The sequence below is a fragment of the Falco punctatus genome, assembly GCF_963210335.1.
Source record: "Falco punctatus genome assembly, chromosome: 6".
Lineage (NCBI taxonomy): Eukaryota > Metazoa > Chordata > Aves > Falconiformes > Falconidae > Falco > Falco punctatus.
In genome coordinates this window covers 14,488,099-14,503,099 of record NC_137585.1, presented here as the reverse complement: position 1 = coordinate 14,503,099, position 15,001 = coordinate 14,488,099, and the positions used below count along the sequence as shown (strand labels likewise).

At 42.0% G+C, this 15,001-nt stretch overlaps 1 protein-coding gene across 4 annotated transcripts in view; it reads right to left on the bottom strand.

Moving 5' to 3' along the window:
* KIAA0930 overlaps window positions 1-15,001 on the bottom strand; it is an 82,081-nt gene that overhangs the window by 9,280 nt on the left and 57,800 nt on the right. For 3 of the 4 annotated variants that reach the window (XM_080390821.1, XM_080390819.1, XM_080390822.1), the window contains exons 3-8: window positions 10,740-10,847; window positions 9,389-9,466; window positions 6,495-6,596; window positions 5,918-6,058; window positions 3,638-3,832; window positions 1,297-1,459 (exon numbers count right to left, since the gene is read on the bottom strand). In XM_080390821.1, coding sequence (XP_080246947.1) covers window positions 1,297-1,459; window positions 3,638-3,832; window positions 5,918-6,058; window positions 6,495-6,596; window positions 9,389-9,466; window positions 10,740-10,847 — 787 coding nt within the window. The remainder of the gene's footprint in view (window positions 1-1,296; window positions 1,460-3,637; window positions 3,833-5,917; window positions 6,059-6,494; window positions 6,597-9,388; window positions 9,467-10,739; window positions 10,848-15,001) is intronic. The other variant, XM_080390820.1, reaches the window with a different exon arrangement.

Here is a 15,001-nt window from a genome sequence, read left to right as displayed (position 1 = left end):
AACATTAAAAAAAAAAAAAAAAAGAAAAAAAAAAAAGGAAAGGCTACTATTCATTGTCTCAAGATACGTCACAGGCAGGACAGGTCAGAACTTATCCAAAGCCAACTGAAGAAAATGCCTTTTCACCAACTTTAACCAACTTTGGATCACATCAGGGAATTCAGAGAACTTGTCCATGAGAGGATGCTCTACCCCCTGTGAGGTTCAGGCTGTTTTTGAAAAAAAAAAAAAAAAAAAACAAAAACAAACCCAAAACCAAACCAAAGAAGAAGTGTGCTGAAGAAGGGAAACAGCCGTTGTAGCCATAAAGAGAGGAGCAGAACTTGGCATAGGCTGGGTAGTTTCTCCTTTCCGAGGCCCTCGATCCCTACTGTGCATATGTGATAATACTGCCTCGCTCACCCTCCATCTCAAGGGGAACAAAGCCCAGAGATAAAAACTATCTATCCGCTAAGGGGGAGCACACATCCAGTCTTGTAACACCTCCATGTTGTGTCTAAACCGACAAAAAAGGCTTGCCCATCGAAGTTATCCATACAAAAAGCCTACATGACTGTAAGGGTATAAAATCTCAACTCAGAAAGTGCTCTATGGAGCTCCCTCTCAGCTGGCCTGAGATCCCTTATCATCATCACACAGCGCTTTTCCTCTCAGCAGGTCGTATGTCTATTTACTTTTCCCACTTGTAGCTTACTCTAATGTGTTGATCAACTTTGTAGTCTATTTCTTTACCTTTCTATGTGTTTATTATGATATATCAAGGGCAATCAACATATGATCACTACCTCCATTCTATCAACAGGGATAGTGGTTTGCTTGTGAGGATTGATTTATGGTGTTTACTAAAGTAATCATATTAATCACACGGTGAGTCCCAGTGTTTGGTTGCACTGCCCAGGTCTATAACCAGTGAAGGTTACTCCCCACTCTGGGTAGCAGGCGGGAAGTCTGTTGGGTCACGACATCCTCCTAATATTGCGATACCTGGAAAGGTGCCACCTGGGAGCACAGTATCTGGGAAAGGAGAAGGATCTTTCCTGCTCAAGTGTTTCTCAAATGGGTCTATATAAAAGGTGGAGATCAATTTTAAACATACGCAGGAATTTATTAGTCTCCTGCCTTCAAAAAGATGCTGAGCTTGTGAACAATCCCATTTTCAGAGTGGCGCTAGCGTTGGACTTTTTGGACCTAGGTTTTTCACACTGCAAACTTTTTGGAAATCCAGCATTGGGATCCCTTTCCATAGCTCTGTACCCTCTCCAGACAAGTCTTTTGAGCTGATATTACATCTCTCACCTCCACCATCATCATCTCTGAAGAACTCCTCACTGTCATTTGCCGAGTGGGATTTTTTCATCTCAGCAATTCGATTTCGGGGCACTTTTCTTTTGAGGGATGGGGAGAAAAAGGATGGGCGATTGTTGCGTTCTGGGGTTGGCGGTGTGCTGAAAGAAGTCACCTGAAAAGGAAATGGAAGAAACGCTACTACTACGCTTCTAGTAAGAAATAATCACTCTCAAATATGTGCCACGAGGCAGTCATATGTGTAAAAATCAGAATCATGACTGCTGAGCAGCTGTAAAAGTTTCATCACAGTGGCCAGAGAATGTCAACCGAACAGCCATCTCAGATTCAAGATGCTCATCAAGATGAAAATATTTTGACATATCATCACCCTCAGCTGTTCAGTGAGTAATGAAAACCCTCTCTTAGCTGATGACTTAAAAAGCATTTCGTCAAAAAGGGACAAAATTAATAATTTAGGCACAAGAACATCAATCTTACTTTTGTGTGTTGAAATTTAGAAGGCTTAATAGGCTAAGAATGTATTGTACTTGACACACTAGAATTGTGCATCTTCATTTCTTTGGCAAACACAAGACAGTAGTTTCCCTGCTTAGAAAGATGCCACATGGGATCACTGCAAAATGTCACAGTGTCTCCGTGAAGCAGGGTCACAAGGCAATTACTTAGCTCAAGATGCTGATGCAAAAGTGAAGTCAATGTACAATTATATGTATATCATATTTCAATACACGATGGAGAAAAACAAGATGAGATGCCCCTGATGATTTCGTTAAAGTGATGTCAAATACAAGGATATAATTGTCTAAAGTGAAATACAGGTTATGGACAAAACTATAGAGTCACCCTTCCTTCAGAGCAGTAGTTGCTCTTGTGTAAACCACAACTTCAGTCAGCCACACCTATTTCAGGAAGAGTTGAAATGCAGTGCTTATGCACTGGTTTTGGTAGTGAAATTTTAATAGTTTCTTTTCAAATGCAAAAAAATAGAGATAACTACTTTGCTAATGGAGGTAACTTCTATCTCACCCTTCCTTCTTCACACAGTTAATTTAACAATCCTATAACTCTCCCTGAGATGACACCTGATATTGCTCATGTCCGTCCATACAAATAAGGAGGGAGGTGACATGTGAGTAAGGATGACAGCCAAGCTAGGTTGGTGTTGCACTGCAGAAAACACTATGTCATCCCTCTATTGTTAATGTTTAAAATAAATTAAAACAAAGTAGAAGCATTCTATCACCCAACTGATCCTCTCTTTAGTGCACCTGACCTCTGATTTGCATTTGTCTCTATTTTTCATTCTGTAGCCATTTCACATCATACCTGGAGGGAACATCAGAAACCGACAAATCACCATTAAAAGCATTAGCAAAATGCAATAATAATGCATTAGCAAATCTATTTTATTTTCCAGTTGACACTGGAAGTCTTTGAGCCAAAAGATCGTGAGGTCCCTCCAGGCCTGATTTCTCCAGGCTGTACCTCTATGGTGGAGAGCAAGCAGCTAACAAACTCTGTGCTGGCAGCTTATTTTCCCTTTTAGGAAGCCAGAAACAAAAAACATTCAGCTTGCACACAGCCATTTAGAAGCAGTCCTGCAGACCTTTAAACTACACTATGTAGCTATGTTACACATAAAACCAGACTAGAATCCATCAGGAACTACCCAGCCCAGGCCAGGACACATCTGTGCAGGTATCTTGAAGACATGTTGCCTAATCACCATTAACTAGGTAAAATGCTTTAGTGGAAAACAAGGCTCAGGACTGAACAAGGGCCAAATCAGCATCTATGGACTGATTCTATTTGTATTTTACTGCCCTTGCATCAAAATCAAGCATGTGCATAAATATGATACTGCATCTAGGTCCGTAATCTTTGTTTTAATGTTATACAGGCTTCACATTGGCAGCATTCATCAGTGGCAAAATCTTCTAACAGTACGACTCCCTGTGAGGTTTAGCAAGCACCCTACACAACACACAAATTCCACATTTCTAGGTAAATCCCGCCTTGCACAGAAATGGAATCTATTAATTTTCATAGAAAACAGGCAGAATCATCATTTTCCCTGGCATCAACATTGCTGTTTCAACAAAACACTCCCCCGGAAGTATGAATCATCCAGTCATCTCTGTATTCAGTATTTGCTCAAGGGAAACTGTGCTAAAAGCCCATCTGCATGTACTGAGCATGTTCAAATCATACACAGCAAACCTAAATTCAGAACCTTGATGTGAGTTAATCCCAGCTTTAGTTCTTCTCCTGGCTTTGGAACAAAACAGGTTCACGCAACTTTAATTCCGTATTTCTGTCTGCTACTTACTCTCTCATGCACTGGGGATTCTGGATTTGAATCTTCTTCCGTCCCGTACGGTGAAGTGTCACCAGTAGAAACTCTACTCACTGCCATCTCTGCGTGTCCTTTCCCTTGTGGCCCTTTCATTCGGACAAACTCCATGTTGTTATATTTATAAAAGCCAAAAGACATTCTTTGAGCCATCTTAGCTGCAACACTCACCTACAATGCATCAAGACAGGAGAGAGAAGCATGAAATATCACCTCCATGTTTCAAAAATATAACATGCCCTGAAAGTAGTTATCTAAGAATAAGTAAAAAACATAGTGGATAACAATCATTATCTTGATTATTCAGAAGCATTTTAAGCTACAATCTGAAGTGTCCTCCAAAAGGGAAGCAGTTTTACAGATACAAAACCAGAAGCTCAGAGAAGAGTCAACTACTGTAGCTATCCAAAAGGCAGTTACCTAATGGCACACTGAGATAAAACAAAAGGTTTTTATTCAGATCCACGCAACGTGGCACACCAGAGCACAAGAAGGCACGTGCACAACTCAATGCAGCCTGTGCAGGGACACTCATTTGAGTTCAAAAAGCAATAGACACACAGACACAAGATGCTCCAAACTAGCAAAGCGCACTGCACAATTCTGGCACTACTTTGTGGCAAGCCAATTTGGACAGTTGTGTGCCCACGCTGTCCAGGCCAAGCCATAAAGAACCAGCCCCCGTGCACAACTAACCTGCATCGCATTGCTCACCGCAAACCCCTGACAGCTTTTGAACCCTCTGAACAGACATAAGGGCTCAACTTCCAGTTAACACAACTGAACTGAAAACTGAACTGAGAACTGAAAAAAGGAACAGACCAATATGAAAACAGTCAAGGTTTTGCCACATGAAATAAGTAAGACTTATCCATAAGTTTAAGCGGTTTATCAAAACTTCCAGAAGTTTAATGCCTGAAAGGGCGAAGATGCTCACCATGTAACACAATTCATACTGTACTAAGAATCGTAAAATCATAGAATTATTTAAGTTGGAAAAGAACTTCAAGATCGAGTCCAACTGCAAACCTAACACTGCCAAGTCCATCAATAAACCCTGTCCCTAAGCACCACATCTACACACCTTTCAAATACCTCCAGGGATGGTGACTCAACCACCTCCCTGGGCAGCCTGTTCCAATGCCTGACAACACTTTCGGTGAAGAAATTTTTCCTAATATCCAATCTAAACCTCCTCGATACAACTGAAATCAAGTAACCTTCAAAAGGATAGAGAGATTGCTTCCATTCTGTTACAAGAATGGTCGAAGTTCAAGTTTTGCCTTCAGCCATAATTGAGTATTTGAAGAGCTAACAATTTGATTTCATTTAATAGAACAATTTAAAGTAGCTGTGTGGTCAGACAGGGCATTTGGAGGCTACGACATGACTTTACCACATCAAATCTTGTCTTTCTACTGCAGGACTTTTTTCTTATGTTGTCTTTAGTGATTCTTATTCCCATGTATTTTAATAACCCACCTGCCGATTATATGAGGCCATAAGACGATGGTGGGACAAACAACTTCAGTTTCATGTTCTCTTGAAAAACTGCTAGAAAAGTTCAATTATTCACATTTAAAACAGGAAGGAGAGAAATTACTCATGACTTCTCATGACAAGGGTAGGACAAGGAAAATGAAGTTTAGAGTCACAGTAGATATTGGGGGGGGCGCGTTTTTTAAAATCTCTCAGAATTGTCTTCATAAACTGAGAAGTTTATTGGCTCTTGCACTCACTGGACTTGAGCACTAAGTACTGAATTTCAAGCTGAAAGTGCTGGCATTTCATGTTTCTGTAGGGAAACAAAGAAAGCTTCTTTCTGTGGCAGTGAAACTACAGTGGTCAAATAGCCACGAGTACAAAGACGCTAAAGAAAAACATGTTTTACATATAGTGATCAGAGTTTAAGATCTCCCTGCAAAACATGCCTTCGCTGAAGTAACTAGAAATATCCATGACCTTTCAAGAAAGCGAAGGGGTTCGCAGACTTCCATTATTCAGATCCCTTCCTGTGTCACGCTCCCAACTATTTACCACCTTCACTAATTCTGGCAAACACCAAGGTAATATATATCCTGATCTGAATACTCTTCAGCTGTCTGAGCCAAAAACATTAGCTTTCAGGTAACTTTCAAAGCCAAAAAGGACAGACTACGATATCTAACGGGACAAAAAGCCAACAGCCTCAGCAGCCAAGAACGGTGATCAGAGGATCATTGTTACAAAGGGCATCGTCTTTCAGATCCACCTTACCCTGTTGTCATAGACCTTCTTGAGTGCTTCATAGCGGATGGACCCCTGAAAAATCACCCCTTGGAAGGTGTTGCTTTTGTCACTGGCCACCAGCTCCACACAGACCATTTCTCCTTCTCCAACAGTCATGTCACTGAAAACCTGCCAAAGATGCAAGATGAAACACTTGGAGGCAAACTGCAGCTGTTAAAGTTGAAATATATTCAGATTCCCATGATTGTCCTTAGGCCCAAGGCAGTTTCAATGTAAATGGCAGAAATCAAGGCAGCTGTATGCTCCACCCCAGCCTTTCAAAAAAAACTTAGTTCAGGCAGTGCACACTGCAAATCATTTGTTGCGATAAGCAGCTCTCACATCAAGCTCCTTGCTTTAGCCCATCATAAAGACAAATGCCAAAATCCAGCTTTAAGCTCAGATTTCAAACACTGAAAAAAGAGAAAGGTCAAATAAAATAAAAATTACTGGAAGATAACACCCAACTAGCCAAGAACATTTGTTCAAAAGGTACAAGAAAACAACTAATCAGGACATAAGACTAGAATAGGCCAAAGTTCTGCTGCTGTAGCAAGGAACTCACCTCTTCAAAACTGTCGATCATGAAGAATATGTTGGGGTAGCTGATCTTTGACTCCTCTCCTTTACTGTCCATTGGGTGTTTGCTAGGAGATGCAAACACTTGCTGAGAAAGATATGGAAAGACATACATTTTCTCAGTGCCACGTGCTCAGGAACGGGTGTGCTGAATACAAGGCAAGCAATGCCAAAACACCACGGTCCCACACTGCTCAGTCAGCCAAGACTCACTTATGCTAGAGATGCTGGACATCCTGCAGGCAAAGCTGAGCTGGTTTCTGACAACAGCCTGTTTTGCAATAATGACAACACTTGTGAAATCCTTGAGTTTTCACTTGCAAGTTATCAAATACCAGTTGCTCCACAGTAAATGTGTGTACTTGGCCTCTCAACATCTTATGGTACAGCTAAGGTATTCTCCTTTTCATTAACAGAGAAAACCACCTTGAGCTGCCTTTAAGTTACTGCAGTGCGCTGCAAAAATAAAAGCACACACAGCAAGAAAGTTACCGTGGAGTAGCTGACCTAACACTATTTGCTTGTACAGTTAATTCCATTGTTATTGTTTGCTTAGTACCACAATAAGATCAACATCACTCAGTAATGGAAAGCATGACCCTCAGGAAGACGAGCACTCGATTCTTCAGCCTCATCTTCTGCTTCTGTTTCTTTCTCTATTGACTGTGCTTCCTCTTGCACACTCCTCCCACTAAAGCAGTTCCTGAAATTTGCTGGTCACTTAACTCCTCAATCCAACTTCCGTTTAAAGAGCTAAAGGCTTTAGATTTTATCATTCCAACAAGATTAAAAAGCAGATAAAGAGGGAGAAGAATTCATGCCGAGTGCCTTGCTTTGCTTCCACCTCTGTTTACAAACAAAGCTTTGAATTAAAGAAACCTGTCAAAACTTAGCCCGCTGTGAATGTGTGGAAAGCTCTGAACCTGCCCAGATTGTCAGGCTTGTGATACAGTCTCACTACAAACCATTCAACACAAACCACAACTAAGGGTAGGGTATTAGATATTCATGAGGGTTCCCTTTCCTTATTTGTACTTACGAAGCCTACGTGCCCATTTAAATACAGATTATTAAACAGAAAGGCTGCTTCATGACAAGAAACAGCATTATAAAGTAACAGGACTCCTCAAAGATGACACTTGCACTAATGACTGAAACAAGGACATCTTCCAGGCATCCTTGTTCTCATGGCATCCAATGTAACACAAAAACCCCCTCCAACTAATCTCCAGTCAGACCTGTCACACCTGAGCAAAATACACATCCAGTCACACCTGAGGAAAATACAGTCTGTAGAGATCTTAATTGTCAAGCCAGCAGAGAACCAACGTTGTCTGCAAAATAATTGAAGGGAAAGTCAGCCTTTTTCAGACTGGCTTCTTGCCTTAGGTACTCTGCTGGTATGAGCACATGGCGTTGTCATAGGTCTGGGGTAGCACAGCAAGTCCTGTGCCTGAATAGAGCTTCTACGTATTCAACATCTGGCTGCACACTGATAGGATAATACATGCTTTCTAAAGCAAGAACCATCACAGCAGTAATATAGATCCAAAAATGTTAACTTCTGTTCATTTAAAACCGAGCCTCAATGACGCACGTTACAATGAAATGCCATACTGCAAGTATGTTTTTCACAGCATATAGAACTGCCCTTTCTCTCTCCATAGATCAGCTTCATGATGTTGAAACGATACTAGTATGTACTGGTAAGTTTTAATGTGTGCTGAGTTTGCCCTAGAAAAGGGGAGACAAAAATTTATAAGCAGTCCCACAGTACAAGTCTCTGGGAATGAGGAATAGAAAACCTCCTCCTTACTCCGAACACCACTGACATGCAGTGAGGGCAGGACCCTCATCCTCATCTTCCTAGTTTTGAAATCTGCAAGTAATATTTACAGATTTTTCTCAAAAGAATTTTACAGAAGTTTACTGGGAGTGAAATTCGCAGCAATGGAAAAAGCAATAAGAAATAAAAGGCTTACATCGGTGGCGTTAATGTGTTCTCAGCACCACCAGAAGGGAATTATGTGCCTAACTAATGCAAATTACAAATACAATAATCAGCATTGCTAGTTTTGTCTGTAAGCAAAGCAACAATTGTTTCAAAATGGTAAAACAAAAGTAAAGGTTTAAAGAGCATTGGTTTATTTTAGGTAAAGCCAGTAGGCAGCTGAATGAGCTAGAAGGAATGGAAATGCCTGTGAGAAACAGCCTTTTAAAGGCAACAGGAGCCTTTTACAGGAAGAATTTCTGCCTAGGAGAAGTTGCTGCAAGATCTGCTGGAAACTGAGTGAAGAAGTCTAGGGTTTCTTGTTCCTATCCCCTCCATGCTTATTACTCAGTTTCGCCCACTATGCTAAACTCTGAATTAACTGTGCTGCACACAAACAAGTGATAAAAGCCTTTGGCATAGAGATGGAAGGAATGAGCAGTTTAAGAGAGAAAACAAAAATATCATAAACCAATAAAAAGATGAATTGATAATCAGTAAGTTGTCTACAATTCAATAGCCCTACATTACAGATTTACGCTGAAGGCTTCTAATAGCTCAGGTCTCACCCAGTTTCAGGGTTACCCTCAGACTGGTCAACAGTTGGGCATACTCCCCACCTTCAGCAGCTCCCACCATCCCCAAATCCAGCAGGCAAATATACAAATCTTGAAAGCATGCAGAGGTCTTTACAATTTTTTGAGAGGGACTATAAAGGACATTTAGATCTCATATTTAGATGACTGGCAGGAAATGTCACTAGAAAAAGACTTGAGATGCTTCTGTCTGAGCACAGCCTGAGAACCACCGCCTGGTTTGGATGCAGTTTTTAGGGTTAGGTAATACTGGATGCCAGCCTCTTAACCACTGCAACAACAGGGTAATCTCACCTGAGACTTCTTTTTGTGAATGTGAATATCTCCTCCATCGGAGCGTGTGCACACAGCACATGTCACCACATAATCCAGCTAAAACAGGGCACCAGAACAAGAAATAAAGGTTTAGAGTTAGAAAAACAAAACATTCATATGCATGAAGCAGAACACATTCTGTCTTAATATTTTTAGCTGTCTCGTTAAAAAGTAAGATGCTTTAGTATTGCCATTTTCTTTATTTCCTTTACTATACTGAAACTCCTACAATTTTCAAGCCTATGTTTGTTTATTAACTTAGTGATACTGAAATATTTTGCACAGATGCTTGCTGAGGTGCACAACCTATGGGTAAAGAAACTGCTGTCAATATTGTTTAAGACTAGCAAGCATGACCCACACACACAAGCACACTTAAGGCAGAAATGGAAAAGACACCCTCACTTCAAAAAGGGAAAAACAGAAACACTAAAGAACACAAGCAACATGTTAGAGAGGTCAGAAACCAGTAACGTAGCCTGCCAAACAACCTGAAAAAAACTTGTAAGGAGTAAGCATGATAGATCTGGATAGAATGCCCAGCTGTAACAGCATCTCTGAATTCTGACTGTAGCAAATGGATTCTGGTTTTATTCAGCATCAAATAAAGGTGGAAACTGCTCTCTGGAGAGAAGTTCTGCAATGAGACTTCTGGGAGGAAGGAGAGAGAATGAAAACAATTTATTTTCCAGGATGTGTGCAATAACCCAGCAGTCTCTCATTCTGAGATCATAATCAACAGAATTTTTAGGGGATCTCAAGTGACTATAGTAACATTCAGCTTCCCTAAGCACTGACTTAAGATATGAAGTAACTAAGCAACCTATGAGTTAATTACAGAAATAATTTGTGCTCATGTTTCCACCACCAACAAGAAAAGTTTTATTGAAGTTCTGATGTCAACAGCAGCAAAGTCCCTGTGTAATACATAACACCTTTAGTACATTTCCACATAGCAGTTCCCTCTTAGATGCACCAGGATTGTGAAGTCTAATGGAAATGTTGCTTAACAGTCTCATTCACCCACAAAAACCATTAAAGTTTTGCAAAATGGAAGGCTTTGTCACAGAATATAAAATTCAGTCCAGCTTCACTGGATACACGTAAAGATTTTTTGAGGAAAGCTACTAGGACTCCACTGAAAAATAATAAACATCTCAGATTATATTCATTTACACTCTGAAAGGCAAAATTAAAGCCATGTTTTCTTTATATCCTCCAGAAGTATTTAAATTCCCCAAGACAGCGACGAAAGGGGACAGATCAAAGCCTACCCTGAAAAGTCTCTAGCATAAATAGCCCATGAAAATTAGATAAACATCGCTGTTACCTTCTGTAGGATGAGGTTCAAGTAGACGCTCTCTTCCCAGTCAATGTCAGGGTCTCCCAGACCAGGAAGCTTCTTAGAATCTCTCCGGTAAACTTCAACTTCAACCTGCTAAAAAAATATCCCATCTCCTTGAAAAGTATTACTTAAAGGTACCTATATGCAAAACTGAAACGGACACCAGAAGCTGCACGTTGCACAGCATCCTGCTATATTTTTCTGTCAGGACTGGATTTTGCTGACCATGCAAGGTGAGCCCTTGTGGAAGGTTTTGCATGGAAGTGAAGCTGGAGAGACGGGGATGCCAGGGAGAACAGGTGAGAAAGGCAGGTCTGTGCAGGGGAATCTCAGTTTTGAACAGCAGCTTCATTTATTCCTTGTAAGTGGCATGGTTTAGCAAAAATGAAAAGAAAATCAGGGATACACACACATATTTATCCTAACACAGTCCTTCGGAACCAAACATGTCACTGGACTAATGCTCAAGATTGTCAAGCAGGTAGGTGTTGCTTGGTCTGCATTAGGGTGGGAGTCTCTGGGAAGATGAAGTCCATGAATTAAAGCCTCACAGAGGACATTTTGGCAACCCCTCTGTATTTGGTTTGCACGGCAAGGTTTGGGGCAGGGGGGGCTACAGCGGTAGCTTCTGTGAGAAGCTGCTAGAAACCTCCCCCATGTCTAATAGAGCCAATGCCAGTTGGTTCCACAATGGACCAGACGCTGGCCAAGCGTGAGCCCATCAGTGAAGGTGGTAGGTGCCTCCCTGATAACATTTAAGAAGAGAGGAAAAAAAACTTGTGCAACAAATTGCAGCAGCAGGGTGAGAATATGTGAGAGCAATAACCCCTGCAGACACCAAGATCAGTGAAGAAGGAGGGGAAGGAGGTGCTTCAGGCACCTTCTCTTGTGGTGAAGACCATGGTGAGGCAGGCCATCTCCTTGCAGCCTGTGGAGGTCCACAGTGGAGCAGATAACCCCCTGCAGCCCATGGAGGACCCCACACTGGAGCAGGTGGATGCCTGAAGGAGGCTGTGACCCTGTGGGAAGCCTGTGCTGGAGCAGGCTCCTGGTAGGACCTGTGGACCCATGGAGAGAGAAGCCCATGCTGGAGCAGGTTTGCTGGCAGGATTTGTGATCCCATGGGGGGTCCTGAAGGACTGCACCCCATGGGAAGGACCCATGCTGGAGCAGTTCATGAAGAACTGTAGCCTATGGGAAGGACTCATGTTGGAGAAGTTGGTGAGGGACTGTCTCCCATGGGAGGGACCCCACGCTGGAGAGGGGAAGAGTGAGTAGTCCTCCCTCTGAGGAGGAAGAAGCAGCAGAGACACAACGCGGTGAACTGACCACAACCCCCGTTCCCCATCCCCTGCACCACCTGGAGGGGGCAGAGGCAGAGAAAAATCAGGAGTGAAGTTGAGCCTGGGAAGAAGAGAGGGGTGGGGGAAGGTGCTTTAAGATTTTATTTTATTTCTCATTATCCTTCTCTGATTTGATTGGTAATAAATTAAACTGATTACCCCAAGTCAGGTCTGTTCTGCCTGTGACGGTAATTGCTGAGTGATCTCCTGTCCTTGTCTCAACCCACCAGCCTTTCGTTGTATTTTCCCTCCACTGCCCAGCTGAGGAGGGGAGTGATGGAGTAGCTTTGGTGGGCACCTGGTGTCCAGCCAGGGTCAACCCACCACACCTTCTTCTAAAGGTTTCACACTGACAGCACCAATTGGACCCAACTGCATGTGAGATTTTCAGCTGTACTAAAAATAAGCAAATGAAAAATCCCAAATAATCTCAGAAAGCAGAAACAACTCTACCAATGCTAACAAACTGAAGCAACTGAGATAAATAAAAAACTTGACGATGTAGTACACTGTGATGAACTGTACCTTGACACCTCAAAAAAAAACCCCAAAAAACTCCACAGCATGGCTTAATCTCTGAATTAGAGTGGAATACAAAATAGGGTGACAAGTAGCACACCTAACAGGTGTCAAAGCTATGCACTATCTTGACAGAATACCTGGAAAAGCATTTATTTCTCTGTGTTTGTCAAATATTTATTTATTTTTCTTTAAACACAGTAACATACTTTAACAGATGTTTAAAATATCCAGAATACGGTGACTGGTTGACATAGCTATAAACAGAAATTCATGATTTTTTTTTTTGCTTTGGTTGGGGCAGAGAGAGAAGGAGAGAGATGATTTGTTAAAAAACAACAGATTGTTATAAAAATCAGGTTGTGTGAACGAAATCAGAGTAAGATTAAGCCCTATAGTACCTGTGCTTTTGTTTCAACTCCTCTGGGAAGGCTAAAGCTACAAGACCGAAGTACAGTGAACAACAATGAAACAGTACAATATTTCAGGATTGACCCTATTATCAGGTGCCATGAAGGCTGACTGCACTGTTGTCTATCATTCACTTTTTAACTTACAAGTATCTTGTAGAAATGCCTGTAGACTCATACAACATCATTCTTCTGTTTTGTTTTTGTTTCTACTAAAGCTCCTAACCATTAATTTTTCTATTGGCAATACAATCACATAAACTAATGAGAGTTACTGTAAAAAAACTAAGATGTGAGCAGCTGAGGGAAATAATCTAATTTCAATTCTTCTCCAAATAAACGAAGGTGATATTTGCACTTTCATGCCTAAAAGCCTAAAAACACCACATTCACAAGATTCTAGAAATACTCTGTGAAACAAAACCCATCCTGTTTCCAAAGGAAAGACACAACGAGAATGCACAACTGAGTCATTCATAGAATGGTTTGGGTTGGAAGGGGCCTTAAAGATCACCTAGTTCCACCCCCCTGCCACGGGCAGGGACACTTTCCACTATACAGGTTTGCTGAAATCTCCATCCAGCCTGGCCTTGAATGCTTCCAAAGTTGGTGCTTCTCTGGGCAACCTGTTCCAGTGCCTCACCACCCTCACAGTAAAGAATTTCTTCCTAATACCTGATGTAAATCTATCCTCTTGCAGTGTAAAACTTGTCTTTACCCTTTGTCCTGTCACTACAGGGTAAAACTCCAGCTTTAACTAACACCAGGGTAAGTGAGACCAAGTGCTCAGCACTCTCTGCCTCCACATCCACGGAGCCTTTATTTTACTCCAGACACCTCTTAACAATGAAATTTAAACTTTGCTTTGCAGAAGTCAGCCACTAATGTTTTCTGCTGGTGAAATTAATTCACAAGCTCCCCAGCAATTACAAAGCCACTGCACAACAATTCTTTCATGGAACGTGTGTCCCCTAACCCTGTCACAGATAACGACAGAACACGGCCCTTTCTTTAATCACTTTTTCCCTCTGCACTGATTTAGGGTAGGATTCCCAGGCAGTACAGCCTGCGGGTTAGGCCATGGTGGAGCACCATGAATCACCACCAAGGCTGTTCCCCAAGTCAAGTGCTTAAGCCACACTGTATTCCGAAGGAAATTAATTTAAGGAATTCAATCTTTTGCCAGGCAATAAATCGCACAGGGTACAGATCTCAAACTGGTCAAACTGGGCAGGACAGGAGCAACCTCCTCCCAGCAAGGAAGGGGCCATCAGGAGCCAGAAGTAACAGAGGCAGCACTCAGCTGACCTCAGAAAGACAAAATGGACTTCCAAACGCTCTCTGTGGGGCTGGCATCTACTGGATGTTTTTGCAGCTCCGGCTTGCGCCCAGGTAAGCATGCTCGGTGAGCATCAGGGGAACAAACCAGCCCTACCCAGCACCAGGACAGTAGTTACACCACAAAGTCAGCGTTTGCTACAGCAGCCAGTGATTTCAGATATCTTAACGTTCCACATCACTGAAGACTCTGCTTTGTAAAACACAATGAGCCCTCGCCAGGGTGCTGTAACAAGCAGCACCGCTGCTCCTCAACTGACTGGTAATATGCTTCATAGTGTGGGCACCCAAATTACAAGTCACTTCTGAAAAAAACCCACATCCCTTATCTCACGAACACCTCTATCTGCAACACCTCTTTTACTCATTTCCAAACACTTGTTTCAGAAATAGCAAAAAGGTGTCCATAAGGCATCTTGGCATAAAGCGAAATGCTAAATCCAGGCTGGCCAACACAAGCAGCGCTTTCCAGGGGTTCAGTTTCACATACATTGCTGTAGCTCACAAATTAATCTCAACTACCCTCTGCTGCCACTGCGCTGGACATGTGAAGGTGGCAATCCAATATTACGTGAAATAAATCAACAGGCCAGTTCAGCTCATAGCAAATGATCCTGCTGTCGTTGGCACACTGTGG